Raw genomic sequence first — 24,504 nt, 5'->3', positions numbered from 1 at the left:
ACACAGACTCTTTGTTCGATTAAACATTGCTTCAGCTTATTCTTGTCAGGGAAGCTTATTTCCGGGAAGGGAGGGCAGGAAAAAAGGGAGCTCCTACACAAAGCACTCTTCTTGCTGCACAGCTTGGAGGGGATTGCTCATTACTGATATTAGTTACCTGACTTCACAAAATTAGGACTTGGCCTTTCTTTGTGTGGGGGTAGATGGCAAATTTCTTCAGGTTAGGATCAGTACAGGTCACTTCAGCAAACACGTGATGTGCTGCGTTACTTAATTAACTCTTCTTTACCAGGCAGTACAGAGAATGCACAGCGTCCACCCAGCTTCACTGTGGTTGATTCTGTTGATGTATTTTCTGCTGGATAAAGCTTGCAGACATGTTACTGTCTGACAGGAACATGAGTCTCAAGATTTTTCTCTATACTACTTTTCCAGCCATAAGACACTTTTATCCAAACTCAACATTTGTAAAGCTATCTTTGTTCTGTTTCTGTTATTCCTGCCACCTGGCTCGCAGCAGATCTTCAGTGGCATTTCAGCTAACAAGAAAAAAGGGAGCCCACAGCACCTTGCCTCTTTACAGTGTCTCTTACTAATGCAAAAGTGTTTATATTTTTTAATGTGACAGTTGTCAGTTGGAACTATAGTTAAGCATAGGAGCAAATGCCAGTTGAATCAGTTGATAATTGTGTGCTGCTGGGATCGAAGTCCCTTGTTACTGCTTGCATTTCTCTAAGGGTCAGGATTCTTTTCTCCTTTAGTTATAGTTCCTCTGGCTTTCAGTACAATGGAGTAGAAAACAGGATGCTTTTCTGGTCCTGTCTGAGAGGGCAGAATTACATTCCCATTCTCATTCTCTCCCTTTTGCTCTGCAGTAGCTTTTGTTGGTATGTGGGTTTGTTCACTGAACCTTCCCCTCTTCGCTGGCTTTAGTTGGGACCAGAACAACTCCGCCGTGGAAGGCATAGCGGCAATGAGAGTGGGTCTCTAGGCTGGCATTGCAGCAGCTGCTTTTAGGCTATTGAGGTACTGAACAGATAAATGAAAGAAGGTCCATCCTAGGCAAAATTGTGCAAAAGCTAAAGAAATCAAATGGGCAAACAGAGGAGGGCAGCAAGAGGATTACACACCATCCTTCAGTGTGACCCTTGTAAACTTCTTTTGGGAAGTCAAAGCAAATAAACATTTAGTCCAGTGCAAAGTAGGATGAGGAAAACCATTTGTTTCTGTTGTCAAAAAAACTCTGGATATGTTTCACTTCCTAGCAGTTACCTTTTCCTTCACAGTGGCAGCAGCTTGAATTTGCCTTATCTGTCACTGCCAGGAAGGTGCTCCTGGGCATTTGCTCCTAGATACAGTCTGTATTGAGCTTTGTGTTTAATGACTGTGGATGTGTCTGAATATTTTAGATACCTCTAAACTATTGTTAGGCAGTTGTCCCAACAGTTTGTTTTGTTGAAAAGAAAGTTCAGATCTACAATAGTTTTTTAAACAGTAAATTCTGTCATGGCTTGGAGTAGGAGAATTGGTGTTTCTGTACACTTTACTGTGTCTGTCAATGATCAGGCCAGGGAAGATGGAGTGTTAAAGACTCACCTTGAACAGACAGGTACACCAAATACCATGCTTCTGAAGGGGACCTGCAGGAAATCGGAGGTATACATTAAATGTGAATAGCAACCATAGGTAATTAAAGTATAGCTGGGATATAAAAGTATGATTTGCAGGAGTAGGGGGCACTAAAAAGGGCAAAGAAGTATGAGCTCATGTCATACATTCAGATGAAAGTACAAGCTGTACAGAAGAAGAAAGACTTGATATACAAATCTGTCCTGCGATTGTCTGGTGCCTAGTCCACACAGCCAGTTCTTCTTTTTCTCTTCCTCATGCCCCTGCCATGTTCACATGCTCCCCAGTGGATGCAGTGTCATTCTTCTGATATGGAAGTTTTCCTTTGGGCCTTAATTTGCCCAGAAACTGTAACTTCCTGGCTCAGTCACCATCATCAGGAGTTGCAGGCCTCTTCAGCCTTTAACAATCAGGTGCGTTCAGTTTTGAAGCTAGGTAGCCCGCAGGAGGCAGGGATGCGTCTGCAAACTGTCTTCACATGGCGTAAAGCAGCACAGAGGTCTAGCCTGTACGAACACCCCTCCAACATCAGCTTGCCTCTTCTCATCCTACGTTCGCTCTGTAGCTGAGTGGGAAGGAGAAGGAAGAGGCTCTGCAGCTGGTGTCCCCCAGGCGCTCTGGCTTTTTGCACTTATAGGATCATTGATTTCAGGAGTGTCTGAATGGGTCTGAGTTGCTATGTATGTACAGCATGTGGAACTATTAAGGGGGTATACAGAGAGGTTAAAGCATTGAACAGAACAGGTAGCAGTAGATTTATAAATTTAGAAAGAATGCAATAAGTGCACTCAGATTTCAGTATGGTTATCTGGCCTCTGTACTGCTCCTGGCGTCAGGCTTTTTGGATTTGGGGTGTTTGAGAGGGAGTGAAGCCACCAAATTGTAGTGGTGTGTGGCTTGGGAAACAGCTTTATGTTTGAAGAAATTATGACACCTCAAATATAGCATATTTTTCTGATCTGCTTTTCTATCACTGACTTCCATGAGCCTGTGAGGTAAAATAATTTATGTAAGTGCATGTGTGCACAATCTGTCTCAAGCCCAGGTACTTTTGGTATGAGATTCATGGGGGCAAATCATGTGGGATAATGGAACCATAGTGGAATAATGGCTCCAGATAACCTGGAGAAAGTCAAGCTTTTAGTTTGAACACTCTCCCTGCAGAAAAACAAATGTACAGGAAACCAAACATTCTCTCACATCAATGTAGAGTCCCATCCAGAAACTTAGTTTTGGTCTGCATTTCCAAAACTAGATGACTAAAAGGTTTAAAAGATTTGTCTGTTCTAAAAAAACAGAAACACTCGTAAAAGTTTTGAGCAACTGAAATGCTTACAATATATGAAGAACTGATAAGAAATAGTTTTAGGATACCAGAAAACAATGAGATACTGGCATACATGTGGACTGAGTTGTAAGCATATGAATAACTGTTTACATTCAGCCCATGTCTTGAGATATGACTGCTTCGCTGTAGTTGGGAGAGAAGTGCTTGACTATTTTTTGTAGCTAGCAAGCAAACTTTAAAGTTAATGAAAAGCCCCTTGCTAAAAGAGGGCTTTGATGCTCAAAAATATGTATACTTACCCTGCCGTGAACTAATAATGCTTTATCTTCTGCAAAATAATTATTTCTATGGCAACACCGTAAGTTCCTATAAATAGGATTCTGCTACGTGATTCAGAGCGGACAGAACTGATTCTGAGAAAGGAAATGGCTGTTCATATGCAATTATCCCCAGTAAGTAGAGCAGCAATACCTAGGATTTGTGCTTGTTCTTTTGGCATGACTTTATTTAAGTACATATGAAAGTATTTCTAATAGGATAGGCATACGTAACCCTTGCGAACATGTGCATGTAGACACTGGGATGCCTGGGAGGTGTCAAAAACAGAAAGTTGCCATATATTAAGATAGGGTTCAATATGTTCCTGTTCTGTAACGTGGTCATATGCTGGGAGAGGTATATTTAATATTAAGCCATGTTCTAACCTACAGGTGGGGAAAGAAGTGAATAGTAGGTTAATTTTAAGCAGCTGGAGAAGCTTTTAGGTAGAATGCAGTTACTGAGGTTGTTGAACCTGCGGATGTTACCACGTGACTGTAATAGCAACGGCTGACCAGGAATCTCCGAGAAAGCACACTGCACCACTGCAGCTTTCCATTGAGCTGTGTGTCTGGGTGCGTGGCATGAGAAGGTGAGAAATTGTCCCAGCTGTGCAAATCAGATGAACAGAAATGGGTAGGCAGAAGGAAGAAGTTTCCTCATTGCACATAGCGAAAGAGTATGGTCACAGCTGTCAAATTTTAGTTGGAGAATCAGTCTGGCCTCCAGTTGTGGTCAGCTTTATGTAACAAGAGTTCAGCCAAATTCAGTGTAATTGTTGGAGAATCAGGGAAAGATCATTGTTTGGAAGAATATCAGTCTAAGTGAGTAGTTCTGTTTTTCATCTCTGCATTGAAATGTGTTCAGATACAAACTAAAGCAGGTCCTGGCTCAGTCTTGCAGGGAAGGATGCCACCTCCTGAGTCAGTATTGCTGCTTCCTGCCTCATCTGGAGCTTTTCTTGCAGTATTGGCCTGGGCTCCCTGTGAATCGTGGTATGTGACAGGCTCACAGCTTGAAGTGGTGGGACTATAGACAGAAGGATTAAACAGTCATTTAGAGAGAGGAAAGTTGCCAGTACAAAAGTGACGTGCAGAAAGAAGCAGTAGTGATGGAAAAACAAAACCAGGCTTCAGGTAATTTTATAAGAGGCTTAAAGAGCAGCAAATTTTCATCACAAACTGAAGGATAAGTTTCCTACTTGTGAACGTGGAACAATGAATGCATTCAGTATTTATCAGACGGGACTGGAGTACTCTGGCAAATGAAAAAGAAAGGAATTGGAAGTTACCATGATCCTCAGATTCTTAGTATATGTGTAAGGCATTTTCATGTAAATCAAGAGAATGAAGAACAGCAGCACAATGAATCTAGAAAGAAATGTTTTAAAATGAACAGGTACAGAAAACAGTTAAAAAGGAATTTTGAAAGACTTTAATTGCACATATGTTCATATAGGGCTGATAATTCTTTATTCATTTCCACATTCATGTTTTGTTTCCTTAGAATGGCATGTCTAAAACTGGTTAGAATGAATTAGTTTACAACTACACTGGTATGAATGTAAAGCCAGCAACATGGGTTTTCTAAGTATGCGCTGGACAAATGAGACAAATCTCCAGCTCTGGACACTTGTTTTAAATATCTTCTTCTACGTATGTAGATTCTCCACTGGTCTTGATTTGTATATGTTACTTTACAGTCCCCTCAGGAGCCAGGTTTCCATAGTAAATATTTGTATTGATACCTTTGCTTCCTCGATAGGAAGCCTCATCTTTTCCTCTGAAAAAAATTATGAATTTAGTAGGACTCTTGGACACTGTGTTCCTGAACACATGCTGTTAATTTTTTCCCCTTGGTTTGGTTTAGGGTGTCTTCCTTTCTGTCCCCAGTACAAGGATTTAGGATCCCTGTCCCACACACATTTTGTTTTAAGGGCAGTGCTGTATGTTTCATTGCCAAGTGCTCAAAGCAGTGATTGATGCTATTTGTGAAAGTAGTATTCAGTCTGGCATAGCTAATCTTCTGTATGGTGCACATAATCAGAGAGCTACGGATGGAAAAACTCTTCTGTCAAGTTGATGTCTGTTTTCTGCCATTTCAGGATAATACTCTCCTTAATATTTGCCAGTGCTTTGTCCAATTTCTTTGACTTTCCAAAGCAGCCTCCATGCCTTCAGTAACATAAACTGTTCTGCAGCTGTAAGAAAAATTTCCTGATATGTTAGGCCTACAGTTTGTTTGAGAGAGCCACCTTACTTACTCCCAGTTCTCAACTGGAATTCACTTATCTTGGTACTATAAACCCAAGGAGTCACTACTAGCTACTGGGACTGCACATGTGCATTTTACAGATCTTAAATGTGGAGGTAGCTAGGGTAGATGCAAGTGTGGAGCCTTGGCTCATTCCTACTGTGATCCAAAAAAGGCTTTTATAACTTTCCCTCTTCCGTGTTTTCCTGCTGACGTGTGACTTCTGCAGAGATCCGGTTTTGCACATATCTAATGCATGAATCTTGGAGTTGGTCTGAGTGGTCACAGCCACAGGGAGTTACACAACCTCCTTCTGTCATTCCACACCAGATGTTTATGATCTATTTGTAAAGTTTTCCCTCGGATGAGTCTGGAGGGGGAGCATTTGGTGTGATCCTGATTGCATGTAGATAATGAGAACAGAGGATTTAGTAGTAGAGAGTCTTGTAATCTTGGATAACGTGTTTCAAAGCATGAGCTTTTTTATAAAAGCGGTTAGAAAAAAATGCCCCTCCGAGCTGGTCATTGTGCACACGTACAAGTGAAGCAGTGCAGTTCTCCAAGATTGTCTCGCATGTGGAGAAGTTTGTATCTGACCGGTTGTTTTTCCTCCTCCTCTCCGTACCTTTCCTAATAGTCATTCTCTGTCTGTTCTTTCCTAGTGGTGGCGATTTATGACTACACGAAGGACAAGGAAGATGAGCTCTCATTTCAGGAAGGTGCCATCATTTATGTCATCAAGAAGAATGATGATGGCTGGTATGAAGGGGTCATGAATGGAGTGACAGGCCTCTTCCCAGGGAACTATGTGGAGTCCATCATGCATTACTCAGAGTGAACACCAGAGGACCGAGCACTGCACCTGCTGCTGCAGGAGCTCTCAGGGCTTCCCAGATCTCCACCAGCCTCTGGGGCCCGATCCAAAATAACTGAATGAAGGATAATTGTAACAACCACTCTTTGTTTCTTTTTTTTTTTTTTCCTGCCATCATAAAACAATAGTGATTTGAGTTGTTTGAACAAATGGCTCTTCCGGCTGCCAGCAGTGGCTGTCATGAGCCATCTGACATTGAATTAAGCTGATCCATTCAGATGTAACAAACTTGTTGAGTAGCTGATACTTCACCCAAATTCTGACTTCTTCTGGCAGGCTCTGGGATCTGTCTCAGGAATACTGTGTGCCCTTGTGGTACCACCCTTGGCAGCAGTGCCTGGCGCACGGGATGTCCTGGATGCTTGTGATGAAGGGTTCCTGGCCAGTGGACATTCCTCCCTGTTTCTACACTACACTCCTGTGCAGCTGGAAGAACACTCGTGTGCTAGCAAACACGGATTTGTACACAAGGCTGTTCGTGTATCTGACTTCCAGATAGTTCCTTACGTCTCTAGCCTAAGCACCTCTGCAGCTGCTCTGCACATGTAGGCTGACACAGGGGCACACAGAGCTGGCTTTGATTCATTCACCTTTCAGTTTAGACAATTAAGATGGCTGCAGCCCAGAGGACACCCATCCCCATTTCCTCATCTTTTGAATGCCACAGGTTTGTTTTTTGTTATGCACTGAGGTAAATGTGCTCCTCTCCGCTGCAGGCTCCCAGCTGTGGGTGCTGATGGGTTAAACAGAACTCACTGATGCCGCTGACGGTGAAGGGGAAATGAAGTTTACAGGTCCTCCTGGGGTCTGAGGATAAACTCTAGGGGCTGTGATCTGAGGTTCAAATCTACTCACGCCTGCTTGCACTAGAGCAACTTACCCCCAACTTTAGTCTTATGCACAATATAATCTTAAAAAAAAAAAAAACCAATCAGGTATTGTAAATTGGCTATTTTGTACTTGATGACTAGATTTGCATATGTACTGTGAGAGCCCTGTGCAGAGGCAGGACAAACGGCAATTGTCGTCTTCAAGTCTGTTGCCAAAATCTCTTCAGTGGAAGTTTAAAGGGCTGTTGTGTGTACTGGTTTCCCATGGAAATCCAAGCAGTAACTAGTAGTAGTCTTAGCTCTTCCCCCAGCCCTCTCCATTGTTATGAAGAAATAGATACTTTGAACTGTACTGATGGATGTGGGGTGGAGTAATACCAAGTGAAGGCTCTGTAGCCCCTTCTGTTGATCGTTTGCTTTTTAATCTAGTCTCAGTTAAAAATACTCCACTCTGGTTCTATCTAGCAGATCAGTGTTAAGCGATGGCTGCACTAGTCTGCCTTTTGGAAGGACATAACGCTCTCTTTGGGTTAATGTCATGCATTAACAGAATGAATGCATTAAACCTAGTGGCCTGCAGATTTGGCTGGATCTTCCATTGTGAGAGGCTTCTGGGCCAGGGCATCTTCCTGGACAATGTTTGACTGCTTCCTGTCTCAGTTGTGGCTGGTACCAACAGTAGCTTGTCACAGTCTCTCTAATGCTGCAGCTGTCTTCTGAGGCCTGTGCGTGAAACAGAGTGGTGAAGAGAACTACCTGGAGGCTGAGTTTGTGATGTTACTGGCAAAGATGCAGGGAATTGACCCAATCCCCTGACTTGGTAACTAGTGTGCTGCCAGGCCAGAGGTGCAGGTTTGGTGCAAACTTGGGCAGGGAGGAGCCACAGCTGGTCAAGGGGGAAGAAGGAGGAAAGAAACAATCCCAGGTGTGTTTCTGTGGGATATGGATGAGTCTCATAACCTGGGGTGAGCCTGCAGGAAGAGCGCGTGTAATGCCTGTGCAAGGAACCAGTTTGGTTAAAGCCCGCACTAGCTATGACTTTGAAGGAAGTGGTGCAAGGCTAGCAGCCACTTACCCTGCTCAGCACATAGCTGTGTAGCCAAGACACTCGTCTTCTTTCTGGAAGGTAGCAGCATCATTTGGGATGAATGTTAGTCAGAACTGGTACTTTCTGCCTCCCTCTGAGAAGGCTTTTGTAGACCAGCAGAACTACCAGAAGCAGCCATGTTCAGGTTGCTTAGCCCTTTGTTCCTCTGGGAGCGTTACCTGGGAAAACTGGTTTAGAGGGGCTTGAATGACTGTTTCTAACAGAGGGCAGGTCTCCACATTTTGTGCAGCCGGGTGGTGCTTGCAGCCAGGCTAGAGCCCAGGGTGACTGAAATGCAGCAGTGTTACACAATTTTTCAGTGCTTGCGAGGTGGCTATGTGTGCCAGGACTGTCAGCATTTCCCTGCTTCTCCAGCCATGGGTGTATTTGTGGCAAAGATGACTGTGCATAGAGTGACATGAGTATGTGAGCAAATGTGTCAAGTTAGAGCCGCTTAATGAGTTACAGTTCATCAACTAATCCTGCTCACTCTAGGTCTGTGCACCCATGCTCAGCCAAACCCAGGTGGGAGGTATTGCATTAGTGAAACGCATGTTTAACTCACAGGTGCTCTAAGAGCATGCGCTTGACTATTTCTGACTGGTGGGTGGTGACAGTGTGCATGTCCATTGGTGTGTGATACATGCCTGTATCCTTAATTGTCATTAAACTGTGTGTGGGGTTTTTTTTGTTTTGTTTTGTTTTGTTTTGTTTTTTTCCCTTCTCCATCTTGCAAAGTTTTCTGCCAGAGCGGAGGATTGTAAGCCCAGAAAGTGCTGAATGCTTACCAGCGCTCAGCATAGCGGGCAAGGCTGCAGACCCTTGAAAATGGAACGTGTGAAGCGCCTTGACTAACTGGCTTTGGTTTATGGGACAGTGTTTTGTCCCTGCTGGCACATGGTGGTTGTTTTGTTTTGTTTAAATCCTGCAAGAACTACTGTGGATGCAATTTTTTTGGTCACCGCCTGCTGGTTTTATGCTTATTATGCAGTATTAATGTAAAGACATTTGTTGAGGTTTACGCATACTTTTTTAATTTCTGACAGTTTTGAGTCTGTAGGTTGTCTGGGAACAAGTTGATATTAACGATCATAGACCAGCCCAAAGTAATCAGGCTTTGTATATTAATGTTACATAGACTGCATGATAGTGAGGGTTGTGTTTTTAGTTTTGTTGCTTGTAATTCTCCTCCTCAAAAAAACCACAACACTCCACCCACCCTTCTTTTCCCCTTTTTATTTACAGGTTTACTTTAAAAAAGGGGTGGGGAAGTTGGGGGGTGGGGGGGGGGGAGGCCCTCAGTATTTCAAATAGATGCAAAAACTTTTCCTCCTTGAGTCCTGCTGTCACAGCTGGAGGGGTTCAGCATTGTAGGGTGTGGAGTAGCGCAGGGGGGGAGTGTGCATGTGCAAGGCGGGGTTTTTGGGGGGGGGGGGGGGGGGGAGGAGACGCACCAGACTAGCCCAGAGTGCTGTACAGCCAAAATGCATGTTTCGCCCTTACTGAGTGCTGCCTTAGCCCAGCCAGCTGTTTTCAGTGTGCACAGAAACGCGGCAGGAGTCTCTAGCCGCATATGTACTTTGCTTTGGTTTCTTGTAGCAGAGTTCTTCCCTGCTCCAGGCCCAGGGACAATGCTACTAACCACCAGCTGTCTGCTCTGCCATGTGCCTGTGCCAAGGGCAGGCCCATGCTGTCCCCAGGGAGTGCAGGAAGAGGTTGTTTTGGTGTCTCTGTTTCAGGTTAACAGAGGAGGGTGAGGCTGTGTCTTGCTTTTTCTTTTTTTTTTTTTTTTTTTTCCTTTCTTTTTTTTCTTTTTTTTTCCATTTTTTTTTGGGGGGGGGGGGGGGGGTGTCCCTCACTGGCTGTTGCAGCAGAGGCAGGAGCAGTCTTGCCCTGGTGCCATAGCCCAGCACTGGCAAAGGGGCAGACTGCACTTTTATGTAGGGCTTTCTCCATCAGGCATGACTTGCAGCAGCAGGACTGACTCTCCTTTTCTGGCAGGGGCTGCTGCCTGGCTGGGCTGCATGTCCGAGGCTGGAGGCAGTAGGTTTGTGCACTGCTGCAGGTTGCACTTCTGTGGCGTCTCCCACTTGCACACTGGGTGCCGAGTTAGCGCTGTGCCCTTCCACCACTTCCTAGTGAGCGCTGTGGCTGTGCCCAGGCTCTGGCAATGGGATCTCGTTTTTACCTACGTCTCTGGGCTTCTGGCTTAAAAGGGAACCTTTGACTTTTTCCTGTACAGAAAGGACAAGACTTCATGCTGGGTATGTAAGCTGGGGGCCTTTACAGGGCTTCTCTTCCCAGAGGTTTTTTTTTTTTTTTTTTTCCCCCCCCCCCCCCCCCCCCCTCCAAGTGGGATGGGACATCTTGTGAAATAGGTAGAGTGTGTATTCTGCAGGGCAACTTGTTGGGAGTAGCTAGAGGATGCTGTTAGTAAGACCATGGAGCTGTGGTTACTTGCTTTTAGCTTTTAGACTCTCTGTTTGAGCACTGCAGCATTTTAGAAAACATGCATAACCCATAGAGGGAGGCTTTAGTGCCTGTGCTGACAGCAGTGGCAGCGAGAAATGTGCAGAGCTGTTGCATTCACAAAGGCAAACATTTTACTTAATCCATATTATTTGGTCTTAGAGAGTGTTGCAAACTCACAGGTAGCCCAATGGCATATAGCTTATGGGGAACCAGTTTTTCTAGAATTTACTGTTGCTTGCAGGTGTAGTCTCCACCTTCCCCACGCTTTGGCACCGCTCAGTTTTAGGCACAGCCACATTTTGTGGGTGAAATGCTTAGACAGAGGTGAAAATAGTGCAAGGGGGAATAGTCTTTGCTGAAGTCAGTGTGTAGTTACAGTCCTATTGCTCTACTTTTTGATTTTGAAACTGCAAGAACAGAGGGACCATCACCTCGTGTCCTTGGGAAGGTTGCTGAAAGCTTGATGTGGCCAAAGTTTGCCAACTGCTGGTGCAAAGAGTAATTCACCGACTATGGTGTTCTGCTGCTTTTGTTAGAAAAACCCAGTATGTGTTTTGTGCAACTTCCTGCAAATGCAGAAAGTGGCTTTTCTTTGGTACTCTGAACGCGCTGATTTTATTTGCACCTTTGCTTATTACTAGGCACGTGTTACAAAAGGGTAAAGTCAGCAGCAGCCTGTTGTCCAGAGGTAAGCCTACACCCAGCAACTTGTTGAACACCTACACGGTGACTCTGCTGGAATGTGTGCAGTGCATTTGTTCCTGTTTCTCTTAAAACCTCAGAAAATCCTACCACTATTGACTAATAAGGAAGAGCTGTGTACAAATTCATTTCCATTACAGAGCCTTGCTAAAGTGCTGACATGTCTGAGTTTTTTTTGTAAAGAACAAGTGCTTCTTTTCACATTTGAAAAAGTGTCTTTTGCAACTTGCATGGACAAGTAATTTCTATGAATTCTCTGGAAATGTCAGTGTCTAACATGGATTTTGTCCATGCAGTTTTTTCTGAAAGCAGAACCCTCCCCCCCCTTTGGTTTATGGTCAGAGGAGAAGCACTCTTGTGCTTTTGATTCTGGTACTGCTGATGCAGTGGATGTGTGCAGAGCCCACTGTAAATGCTGATGACCAAGCCTGCAGGACTCCGGGGAGCTGTGTGCCGCCAGTAACGTTTTATTGTGTGTGCCATTTGAACCACCTTCCAGTGAGTGCAAAACCCAATTTTTAAATTTTTTAATTGTACTTGGAATTAACTGTTGCTGTGTACTAAACCCTCTTGTTACAAGCCCTAAATAAAAAGAACAAAGCACACACTACGTGTTCTGTGAGTGTGCCACCGCTGCGTCACTTACCTCCTCTTCTACAGCCTTTCCAGCACAGTGAGGACTGGGGTAGGTGCCTGTGTGTGCAGGAGCCCCCTGTGACAGAGATGCTGTGAGCCCGGCGCTTCCCCCAGCACAGGTACGGTCATTGGCATCCAGGCTGCTGTCTTTGGCAGCTCCTCTCCCTGCTTTTATACTACTGCTCAGTTCCTGTACTCTCCACTGCTGGGATGCAGTGCTCCTCCTCCCAGTGCAGGCTGCCTACACTGCATTCACAGCTCTGAGCTGCTGTCCGGTGGTGCCCGCTTCTGGCTCGAATTCATCTCAGCCAGCTGGAGGGCTGCTCTCCCTCTCCTTTCCCAAGGAGGGTTCTGCACAGCTCACCTGCTCTGTGCCTGCAGGAGGGAAAGAGCTGCTTCCTTCAGCGGTGACTTGCCTGCCCTGGGCCAGGACACTCACTGTGTCCTCTATGTGCCCCATCACCTCGGAGTGTGGACAGCTGTGCTCGTGGGGTGGCATCTATTCACTGAGCTGTGACAGCATGCGCTACAGCCACAGCTTCCCAAGGGTGGCATTCCGCCTTTTGGCTGGAGGCAGAGAGACTAACACACGGTCGGGGCAAGCCCAGGTACCGCACTGCCTCTCAGAGCGAACGCCATACAGAATCAGTAATTCCAGTCGGAGTTCCTGTAATCCTAACTTTCAAATTCCGCCTGTAAAAGCTGAGTTTTGACTGATAGTTTCAGATGCACTGCTAGCCCGTGAGCACCCCCAGGGATGGGGGAACAGTGCCTGGTTCCCTACAGTGCACCGCAGAGGGGCTGCACAAGCACTTACCACGCATCCGCTGTTCTTGCATGAGTAGAGCTGTACAAAACATGTCAGGGCCCTGCACGCCTGGGGAAGAGGTGGATGGAAAAGGCAAGCCTTCACACTGGGTCCTCTAGACCTGTAATCGGTGTACCCCATGTTACTGGTAGGGCCAGCTCTGACCCACTGGAAAAAACTGTACAAAGGAACAATAGAAAGCAATTTTACTGAGAGTGAGCAAATAAATGGCAACCTATACTTTGGGCCTTCAGATATTTAATCCCTAAAGAGACCGCTGGTGGCTTGAGAACACACTGCATGTTCTGAATTCGTGAAAAAGGAAAAGGGCAAGACAGAGGATTAAAACAAATTATTAAATTCAACTACATCTTTATTGAGTTGTGCATATTCCATTGTATAACGATCTATATTGGGTACTTTATAATGTAGTATTCTTTTGTCCTCTCCCATGCTTAAAAAAGTATATTTATACATATATTTATATATATTTATAATATGGCAAAGCTCCCCCCCAACCTGAAGCTGTCAGTCTAAAAGAGCTTTGATTTTCTTTTTGGAAAGGGAAGAAGAGGGGAGGCAATCCCACTGAAAGATAAAATGTGCAATTTTCTTTTTAAAGCAGTAAACATGAATGTATTTACAGCACTCAGCACAAGTTTGCTGCACGAACAAATCATCATTGCAATGACATTTTTTTTTTCCTTACATTTGCATCCCCAGTATTATACAGGACATCACCAGTGGCTGCTAACAATTAGTCTAAGCCATAAAACAAACTGCTTGCTCCAGTTTAATTTCTGGTCCATGGCAGACTGCTAGAAGGAGACCTAAGATTTGCAATTATAACTTGTGACAAAGCATTTAGTTTTCCTTCTTAAAGCACAAGCTTTATAGTTCTGCACCAAATCAGCAGAAGGGAGCCTCTGGCACAGGTAAGAAATGCCAAAGGTGGGACATTTCTAGGTTTTTCTTTTTCTTTTTCTTTTTTTTTTTTTTTTTTGGCTGAACTGTCCTTCGCCCCACCCCAGCCCAATATGTACCCAGAGTTATCGGGGTGGTTAGTCAAGGGCAGAGATGCGCAATGTCCAGCAGTGCAGCCCTGCTCTTGCCAAACAGCTGCTGCAGATCAGCAGCACTTCAGCTCCCGGCTGCTTGCCTCAGGAGAGACCCTGCAAGCACATCTGCGTACCTGGAATTTAGCTCTGAATGCATCTTTGACAGCCAGCAGTGAAATTCCCACAGCTAGAAAGATGAGAGGAAATTACTTTCCCCAGGAGGGAATAGGGAATAGTTGGTTCAATTCCTAAATCTCCTAGAGGGCACGTTGCCTTTAAACCTTCACTGAGGCAGTTCCACAAACCCAGTCGCTGAAGTTTCTTCTCCCTCATTCCCTCACTAAACCCCCACCGTGGGGGACTGCGCACAGCACCAGTTCCCGTTCCTCCTGTCCGACTTCCTCTCTTCCCTCAAAGATGCCCAATTCTGATGAACACAGTTCACTGAACCCTTCCCTGTTTTGTGCCTCAGCACACCAAATAGCAATCAACACAAATCGTTATTTTTTCCCCATATTAGTGGCAATTACTTTAACTTACATTGTGAAGGACAAGCATGTATTGTCACCTTATTTGCAATTTAGTGCCTTAAACTTTTCAAAACTGTAGACAAAGCCTGTAACTAACTAACTCATTAGCTCATAATAATATTAGTGCTTACCCCTGTGATATAATGCTGGTTTTGTCATTCTTCATGGGATTTTTTTTTAATTAATTGAAGGAAAAAAAGTTCAGAAAGGAAAAGGATTCCATTTATGATAACTTACAGTTCCCAAATAAAAACTTAACAGCTCTCCCCCACACACATTACAGAAACATCTAAGACAAGCTATCCCCTGTAGTGTTAAATCCTCTCTCGTTTGAGGCTCCCCTCTAACGTGAGCGAGGGACTGTAAAGCTTAACAGGAATCACAGCTGAGGCTGTCCTGGGCTGTGGGGAAACACTGCCTCCCCCTCCCCTGGAAAGATTAGGAAGAAGTTGTATGTTGGAAGAAGTATGTAACCTACACCCTTAGCTTCACAAAGGAAAAAAAAAAAAAAAAAACCACCCACACATTCTGGCTGTAGCCGCACTACCTTATGTCAGGAGTTTATGTTGCTTTTGTGTTTGGTCAGAGACGAAACTCCAGGAAAGCATATACGCTGACCAGGTGGGAGTCACACACACATGTACCAAACAGAAAATGCCTTTATAAACCTCTGCCACTACTTAAACGTAAATGCTAACAAACAGGAAGCAAGTCAAATCTTGGAAATTCTGTGGGTGAGAGATCAAATGAAAACACAAATACAGCTCTGAGCTGAGAAGAGTTTGGCTCTGTTTAAGTTAACAACATTTTCAATGGGTAAATCTGATTCTCTAACACAAGAGATGTTCCCCAGCCATAGTTAGAGCCAACAATCCACACAATGCCCCTATTAATCAAGGCAATGTGACTGATTTTAACATGACTTGGCATTTGTAGTAGTAGTCATGTAGACCCACTTATAATCATATTTTGAATAAGAAACAATTTTACCTGCAATAGCACCACTGAAGTAAAACAATTTGGTTCTGTGCCATTTTCTGTAATAAGCAGAAAAATTTTCTTTTTCCTCTTCTGCTGCTGAAACAGCACTTTTGGTTCCTTTAACTGTGGGAAAAAATAATTTTAACCCAGAGCAAAACTAGCATACTTTACTTTATCTCTGAACTAATTTGTGCTATCTGGTTGCCTAAGGGCACAAAAAGAAGAAATAAGAAACTCTCTTAATGTGAGAGTCCAGAATAGTAATTCTTAAAATGCACTTGTTTAAAAAAACTGCTCCCTCTCCCATCAGTCCTGAAACCAAAGAGACTCAGGTACCTTCACTTTGTTTCCTTGATGCCTCCTCCCTTGCTCACTGTTGCCCTGCAGGAACTTGCACAGTAAGTTGGGGAGAGGAGCCACTGCACAGCTGGGAGCAGGAGCTTTCCCCTTCCAAGGAAAATAACTGGGACTTATTTTTTTTTTTTTTTGATGGAACCTGTGCCTACACCTCCTCCCCCAAACGCAGGGTTTAAAAAACAGAACAGAACAGCCTCCCCCCCCACCCCCAGCATCTTGCCTGTGATTTGTTTAGAACCACTTGCTCAGAAGTTGTGGGTTTTTTTTAAATCTTCTAAGATGAGCGCAGCTATGAGAAGCCTAGTTTTCCCTTTCAAAGCAATTCTGCAGGAGGCAAATTACAGCTGAAGTATTAGAGAGGACTAGCTCCCTGCCTTTACACTGGTGCTGCATGTACAGGGAAACCCCTCTCTGCGGGCCGACCAGGGCCCCGCTGCCCACGCGGGCAGGGGCTACCGCTGCTTGGCAGCTGGGAACCGAGGGGCAGCCCTGGACCGGGGCGAAGGGCGCAGCCGTGCGCTCTCAGCTGCTCCCGCAGCAGCAGGGCTTTCCCTGCCACATGCCTTAACAGGCGTCAAAGGCTCCTGTACTCTATCCCTACCTTGGCATCAAAGCAGCTGCTCTCTTTGTGTCCAGAGTATGAAAGCTCAGCTCTCACCCGCTCCTTTGAATAAGCGCCTAAAGGATTTCAGACAGCGTTTGTAGCAGCAAGCTTCTCACTGTGTGTCTGAGATCTGGCTCCTTTGTTTTAGGATCTTAACAGATACAGTCATCCCATTTTGAGACCAGCATTCAAGGGGAAAAAACAACTAACTTGCAAATAAGGCATAAATATTTACTGCCACAAAAACAGTAAATACACTGGAAAAGCAAGTTACAATGAGGAGTCTCATAAGCTGAAAAGGCCACCAGGTTGTCTGAACCACTCTGTAGCCAAATTTCAGTGTTCGGCTGAGAGGACAAGTTGCAGCCACGCGTTACATTTTTGCATCGCTACTGACTTAGGAAGCTGTAAAAGAAGGAATACAGGCTGCCACCTTTGCTGACAGCCATTCCTTTTGCTGCAAACCTGGAGTTACACCTCCGTCTCCCACTCTGTTCAGTGGCCTGCAGCAGTAAGCATGGATGCATTGCCTAGCGGGAGATATGGGGTAAACAAATTTGGGCACAGGAAAATGAGAACAAAGCTCAAATGCCTCTGAAGAAATTGCACTCAAAACATTCCTCTGCCAAGAGCAGATCCCAGAGGTACCCGCACGGAACGAACACAAGCAAGAGGGCTGGAACTGACACATACCAGTGGAGCTGTTTTGGGGGGAAGTAAAGCAGGATGGGGCAAGCACAGTTCCCCGGTGCTCTTGTCTGGGAGCGTGCGCTGCGTCAGCCCAGATGCACCTTGCCAACGAGTCGCAGAGAGTTCGCTTACCTGTCGTCAGTAAGGGCTGGGAGTTACGGCCGTGCCTGTGCTCCTTTTGCTCCACTGGCAGGCGTGAGCCCCAGGGGCTCCATACAGTACAAAGCAGCAGGAGGACCAACGTAGAAAATTACAGCACCCATGAATTGCAGTGTAGCTTAACAATCTTCCTATGAAGTTATTGGCCAGCTACACTGAGCATACTTAAAATCAACAATGCAAATGCTTTTAAGGACACTTTATAAGCACAAAAATAGTAGAAATAAAACTTTGTGAACAATTTGAAAGATACAAAAAAGTGCCTTTCCACAGCAGTGCTTTAAAAATGCACACAATGGTATATTCTTATTGCTCAAAAAAACTAGTCTGATATATTAGAACAATTTCCAGAGGCGCTGAAAGAGATTTAAAAAAATCATATGAAACAGGTCAGCAGAGACAGCACCATTCTTTTTTTTCTCTTTTCATGATGCACTTATTTAAAACTATATAATTATAGATGTGTCATTTTTTCTCTCTAATCGGCAAAACTTTTTTCCTATTCATAAATTATTCACAAAGACATTTACTTTATTATTTGGATTTTTTAAAAACACTTTATAAAAAAAAGGAATGGGGGACACTGTCACAATATTTCTTAGCTCTATCAGCTTGAATTACAACTATTTTGCTCTAATGAGAGATTAGTTTCCATCTATTTTACACATATGAAGATACTGTCAAGTCAAGCTATTCCTTTGTTTCTTTCTTTGGGGAAAGGAAAGCATTTAAAATCTGCTTTTGGAGAAAAGGGAAACAAAGAGTAAAACCATTTGCCATCCGAGCCTGGACAGTATTCCTGTAGCGACCATCAGGGACGCTGTAACAACTGAGGATGGGGTAGGTACAGCCCAAGTATTTTAATTACTTTACAAAGATTGTGTACCACTACCCTGTACTGAACATGCATGATACACAAGACCACTTATGCTAACTACACTACCTTTACACGACGCCCGATATGTGGGTAAGACTGTACAAACTACTGAAGTACAAGAAAAAGGTCTCTAGTATTTTGATCTGGTGATTGATTGTAAATTGGTGGCAAATAAATAAACAACCCAAATATGATAGTCTATTTCTTGCTAATAGGGCCTGTTAAATTAAATTATTAGCAAATGTTATTGCCTCAATTTTTTTCCCCCAGTCATCTCCCTTGACTGCTAGAAGTGCAACTTCATAATTAATAGGTTTATGCATTGGTCACAGTCTCTGGCAGGTCAAAGAAAAGAGAATTCCAGCTATGCTCGGACTGAAATTACTGTTCCCTTCTTGCTTTCCAGAAGGGAAAGTTTCCTGCCAGTTTCTAATGAATTACAAACAACGCTTTCTGTAAACATTTTCCCAACATTTGCTTTTGTGAAGATAATACATCTTATCAGGCACGAACAAAGTGAGACTGTACGTTGTGTATGTCTGTGTGAGAACATAATGCTCTCTACAGAAACCTACCTGTTCATTCGGGAAAAGAAGCATACGTAACAAGTGATGTTTCACCGTGGGTCAGCCTTGTGGGTCAGCATTGATTGCAGGAGTTCTGGCAGCTTTCAAAAGGGGTTAACACAAATACTCGAGCCATAAAAACAAATGATCAAGCCTAGCATAAAGTTAGAATGCATAATGGATTGGAATAATATATATTTATCCTATTTACCACACAGACAAAGAACTTGGTATTAATTTGCCATAGTGTATATTTTTAAACTACCTGGGAGGGAGGGGGAGGCTCTTCATAGTATAAATATATTTCACTCCAGCCCATTATAGATAATCTATTTTCTTACTCACTCATTTTCAGTAGTATTGCGACCAGAATGTTTTGGTACGTTGCATCTGTATTTTTCAATCAATCAATGACCAATGTACAGTTACCAGCAGAACGCCTCAGCTCTGCACCATTTACCCGTCACAAACTGCCAAAAGAGGTTTGTGGTGTGTTTTCTCTTCTTTTCTTTAAAGTGCCCCCTACATCTTCATCTTAATGTTAAAATTTGACTGGTTACAGAGTCCCATTCCTGATAACGTAGTGACTGAAACAATAAATACGGCTCTACAAAAACATTCTGGTTATCTTCTATAATTGCGACGAAATATATCACAATATATTATATACCTACATTTATAATACATGCACGAACATGTCTCACATGGACAGACACTACAAAAAATCATCTTCCCCCCAAATGCAGAAAAAGTAAGAAAAAAGGATTTTTGGTCCAATCCATATGAAGGGTAAAAGAAATTGAAAGGATAAGTCGATGCTTCTCTGCCCCCTCCCCCAATAAAATAACAACCCCCCTGCCTCAAGCCCCCAACTTTTTGGCCTAGCCATGAAAGGGGAACGTCTCTACATTTAGCCTTAGCTACAGCATGAGATCACCTCTTGTGATGGAGCTACCGTCCAGGTCCCCGCGCTCTCTCCAGGCACGCACCGTCGCGGGCTGGCCGATCGCGGAGCAGCTCGCGAGTCACTGAAGCACCAGCCCTGGGGACTGGCTACCAGTCCCGTGACAGCTTGGTGTTTTGATCCCTTTTGGGGGGCGCGGGGGGCGGCCCCCTCCGTAACGTTGCATAGCCGGATATGTGGCTGCCCCCAAAGCTGCTCGTCTTCTGCTGGTCGGCCAACAGCTCAGGTGGGGGCGGGGGCAAGGCCATGTCGTCCATGGTGGCCGTGGGCTCGGCTCGGGACACGCGTGCAGATGAGAGGGAGCCGTGCCGGGTGATGGATTTCCGCTGCAGCGTCCGGTTGAGGTCTGCCAGGAATCCCGGCTGAACGCTAAGGCTGGACTTGGGCGAAGTGGGCACTTGGGGGCCGGCTGACGCTGGTGGCTCTGCCACATCGGCCTGCGTCAGCCGAGTGCTGTCATTCCGCTTGGGACGCGTGGGCGGCGGGGCTTTCTTCACGGATGGTTTTGACCACGCCTGAGGCTGAGGATTGACGACAGCGACTTTTGGGGAGGTGCTGCCTGAAAACACGGATGGGATCTCAACTGGTGGGAGAGGAAGATCTATTTCAGGTGGTGGTGGTGGAAAGTCTGAATCTGATGGTGGCGAAGGGAATTCGACCACAGGTTCCTTCCCAGCCACACCCAGGGCAGGAGCCTTGGCTGGGATCCCTCCTTGCGGAAGGACGATCGGCAGGCTCACCCCAGAAAGGTTGAGCTTTCCCGGCTTTGGAGGGGCTGCAGGAGGTGAGGACTCCTTGGAAGGAGACCCCGATGGCTCCGGTGGGTGTGCAAATTTGCTGACAAGGCGGTCCACTGAAGGTCTCTTGGACTCGTGGTACTCAGTGGAGCTGGTGGACTTGATGCTAGAGTTTCGCTGAGGTGTTGGAGGCGGTTTCTTCCCTCCTGGGCTTGATGTCTTGCTGGTCTTTTTGACTGGAGACCCTGATTTGTCAGGGGGGGGAGAACCTGCAGAGGTAGCTGGGGAAGGAGGTGGAGGAGGAAACACTAAACTGCTCTCTGGCGGAGGAGGGGGGAAATCAGGTGAGGGAACAGCAACGGGTTGCCACTTGGGCTTTGCCTTCACTGCCGGAGGTGACTGCGGAGCCACGCTCAGCGGAAGGGGCTTTAGAGGCTGGGGCTCGGTGGCAGGTGGGGTGGGAGGAGGTGGGAACTGGCTGGCTATCTGCTTCACCACCGATGGCACCGGGGACTGAGGGGACGGAGGGGGCTTCACGGAGAAGGTCTGCTGCTTTGGGAAAGTGGGGGGGGGAGTGAGGCCAGGAGGGGCTGGGGACAGGGGGGGCACCTGGGGAGAGGTGATGCTTGGCTGTTTCTTTATGAGTGGGGGCAAGGGAGCGGGCCCAGAGGGTGTGACATGTGTGCCCCCCGGCGACGCTGCCTTCCCGCCAGGCTGAGTGGGGAGAGCTGTCATGAGGGGCTTTGGGGGTGCCTGGGGCGGTGGTGGGGCAGGCACGGGGGGAGGAGGTGGGGGCAGTGGGGAGGCAGTGGCAGCAGCGGCCTGGCTTATATTTGGTTGCACTTGATGGATTTTGGGAGGCGGGGGTGGAGGGGTGAACTGTGGCACCGAGGGGGCGCAGGGCGCCGGCTTCAGCTGTGCCATGGCCGAGCCCGGCGTGGGGGGAGGTGGCGGAGGGGGGGGAGGCGGCATGACGCCGTTGGGGGGCACCAGGATGTGGGGCTTGCCGGCAGGCGGGGGGGGCGGGGGGGCCTGCTGGGGGCCAGGGGCCTTGGCGAAAGGCCCGCCGTGCTGGGCTGCGTTCTGCAGCCTGGTGATGGTGCTGTACTTGACGAACATGGTGGCGGGCGAGCCGGCAGAGGGGGCGGCCTGGCTGGGAAGCGGGGGCGGCGGGGGCGGCGGGGGGGGCGGAGGTGGGGGGGGCGGGGGAGGCGGTGGGGGGAGCGGGGGGGACGGCTGCGACGCTGCATAGGGGGCCGCCACTTTTGTCTGTGGGGACACAGGAGGCGCGAGAGACACGAAGGGCCAACCTGCAGGCTCGGTTCGGGCCTATTGGGAAGGGGTTTTAGTGAAAGTGGAGAGAGGGAGAAAGAGAAGAGACAGAGAGAGAGGGAGGGAGGGAGACAAAGAGATTATGAAGTCAAGGTCTGAATGTGCCTGTCTTTAAAAAGTAAGTGGCAGATTATAGCATGCAGGAAGTATTAGCAAAACGATGCAGCAAGAGAGACGGTCGTGCGTGCGGACGAGCCCGAGCCGCGCAGCGGGGCGGGCAGGGAGGGAGCGGCGAGAATCAAGGGGGCCAGGCCTGCTGCCGGCTGTGCTGCGTGTCAGAGGCAAAGCCCACCGGCCTCTGCCGTCCTGCGGGCAGGCAGCGGCACCGCGGGAACCCTAGCGTCTCCTGCGGGCAGGCACCCTGACCCAGCCCAGCGCTCCCCGAGCCGGGCCACGGCGGGACGCCGGGCAGAGCAAGGGGCTCCGCAGACCCCTCTTCAGCTCGGTAGGAGCGGTGTGAAACCACACGAGGCCTCCTACGGCATCTGGCAAGCCCTTATGGCAGCCCAGGCTTCACACTGCTCAGCGTTACAAACCGCAGAAATCCCAAACTGCTCTGAAACACATGAAGAGCAAACTCCATGCAGGAATACTTCTGAGGCCCTTCCAATCCACATGCTCTGACATCCAACACTGCCAAGGCAAAAAAAAAAAAGAGGAAAACGGAGGGAGAAGAGAGATTTCCTAGGCAAATTTCCCCAGAAGGAAACGTTTAGAGATCTGCAAAACGAAGTTAGCCTGGGAAAGAAAAGCTAGACGTGCAGCTGAGTATTATGTTATGCAGAAGAAGAAAGAAGAAAGGGAAAACCACCTAAGGGAAGGAGCAATGGGAAAGCAGCAGGCAACATTTCAGTCTACTCATTGGCTTTTGTTCAGGTTAAATTGTTTCTCTAAAATTGTAAACTCACATTTCTGTTAAAAATTAAAAAGATAATTATACTACTCAGGCTTATCGAGATCCCCCCCAATACAAAGCGTTCTTGCTACAAGCCAAGCTGTGAACTTCAGAGTGCACAGAATAGAAACATGCATTAGAAATGCAATACTAATGCGGCAACTAACCAGCCTGGGTACCTACACTTTATTAGTATGTATTTTGCCACAAGTTAGCTCGTTTATGCTCATTTGCACTGCATGAGCTTGTTTGCACATCACTTTGTTCTAGACACAGGTACACTGAGTTTTTATATGCACGGAAGAAAACCAAAAATATTAACAGTCAGAAACAACAAACAGTGATTTATAACAAACGCGGGGTGTGCCTCTACCTGCCAGATTAGGTATGTAGGGTGAGGAGTATAACGAAGCTCTGGAGCTACATCAACATGTTCACAAAACAAAACCAGAGAGAGATCTTGATCTCTTGCAAGTGTTAGTCTGTAAATTACCGCTGTCCCAATCACTCAAGTTAATCAATTTTCAAATAGTAGCCCCTGACCTTAATTCTGCCCTGAATAAGGCACCTCGGGTGTGCTGACCTTAGCTGTGCTGAGCTTCACTTTTGACACCTGAGACAGCAAAAGGCAACAGGAAAAATAAAAGCGGCATAAAACAGACAGAGGGACACCAAGGCGTAACAGAGCAGCTATCCCTGAGCAGCTGAGACCAGAGAAAATCGTGAACAATGAACTATCCTTCATTCCTCGGCACTTAAAGTACACACGGTGAGCACTCATTTTGATGTATGTTGTAGCACCCTATTTGAAACAACATTCATTCCAAATCTAAGAGCCAAAGCAAGGCATAACAAAATCTTTACTGCCCAAACACCAAGAACGTGAACCGGAGGATAACGTATTTTGGTGGAAATTTGGTACTCTTTGAAAACATGAACTGGAGAGATTATATCTGTGTTTTTTAAATGGTGGTTTTTTTTAATTTTAGGTATGTTTGAAACACAGGGGCATTTGCCTTACACCCATTGAAGAGAGGCCATTTTCACAGAAAGCATATTAAACATGCAGGGCAGGGGAAAGAATATTTTACATCTCAGGACAGGGGGACCTTCACAAAGGAGACAAATTAAATTTCCACGACCAGGCATGTATTCAGTGATACTTGGCTTATAGAAGACCCCTGAAAGATCATTGTCACTCTAATTAGATGATGTGTTTCTCTGTAAACTGAAAACTGATTTACTGCATACAATCAATTCATATTTGCAACATACATCTGTAGGACTATCTGCAAACCCCAGAAATGCTATAAAGAGAACAATAAGTATTATTTAAAATAAAAACCGTGCTGTATTTTTAGCCGTTCTTCCTAACAAAAGAAGCTTTTGCAATTGCACTGTTTGCCATCTCTCCCTGTGCCAATCCCTTTCGGATTGGTTGGTCCATTTCAGTCAAATACAACAGACAGGTAGAAATCTCAACGTACCAACTCAAACAACTCTCAGTATATCTCAATATACCGATTCCCACAAATTGTTGTGAAAACTGGCACCTGGGTAAATGAGGGAATAGCAGGCAGAACTCACCCATTTTGAATTTGTCGAGCAGATAGCCACTAGCCAACCAGTATAAAATGCTGGCCAGCCTCAACATCATCTCCCCGGTGAGCCAAAGCATGCTGTTCTGCTCTGCTGGCTGAGGGGGATGGGACAAGGGTGACACAGGGGAGAAAGTGTCACTGCAGAGGGGGAAGAGATATGCATGCTGGAAAACCTCCATTAATTCTGCCACTTGCAGCAACCTGCCTTTACGAATTTCTTAATGCAGCTTTGTTCACAAAGCTGAAACACTGTGGA

The 24,504-nt window shown here is 46.0% G+C and overlaps 2 protein-coding genes across 14 annotated transcripts in view; one reads left to right on the top strand and one right to left on the bottom strand.

Annotated features, from left to right (window-relative positions):
* Positions 1-12,058, top strand: part of ABI2 (abl interactor 2) — a 73,383-nt gene extending 61,325 nt beyond the window's left edge. For all 10 annotated transcript variants that reach the window (XM_064515281.1, XM_064515280.1, XM_064515278.1 and 7 more), the window contains one exon: positions 6,151-12,058. In XM_064515281.1, coding sequence (XP_064371351.1) covers positions 6,151-6,326 — 176 coding nt within the window. In that variant the 3' untranslated portion in view covers positions 6,327-12,058. The remainder of the gene's footprint in view (positions 1-6,150) is intronic.
* A 1,191-nt stretch (positions 12,059-13,249) lies between these two features.
* RAPH1 (Ras association (RalGDS/AF-6) and pleckstrin homology domains 1) overlaps positions 13,250-24,504 on the bottom strand; it is a 104,480-nt gene continuing 93,225 nt past the window's right edge. For all 4 annotated transcript variants that reach the window (XM_064515269.1, XM_064515268.1, XM_064515271.1 and 1 more), the window contains one exon: positions 13,250-21,749. In XM_064515269.1, the coding sequence (XP_064371339.1) occupies positions 19,773-21,749 (1,977 nt within the window). In that variant the 3' untranslated portion in view covers positions 13,250-19,772. The remainder of the gene's footprint in view (positions 21,750-24,504) is intronic.

Source organism: Dromaius novaehollandiae, chromosome 7 (genome assembly GCF_036370855.1).
Source record: "Dromaius novaehollandiae isolate bDroNov1 chromosome 7, bDroNov1.hap1, whole genome shotgun sequence".
NCBI lineage: Eukaryota > Metazoa > Chordata > Aves > Casuariiformes > Dromaiidae > Dromaius > Dromaius novaehollandiae.
The sequence above is the reverse complement of the archived record's forward strand: the minus strand, read 5'-3'. Positions and strand labels throughout refer to the sequence as shown.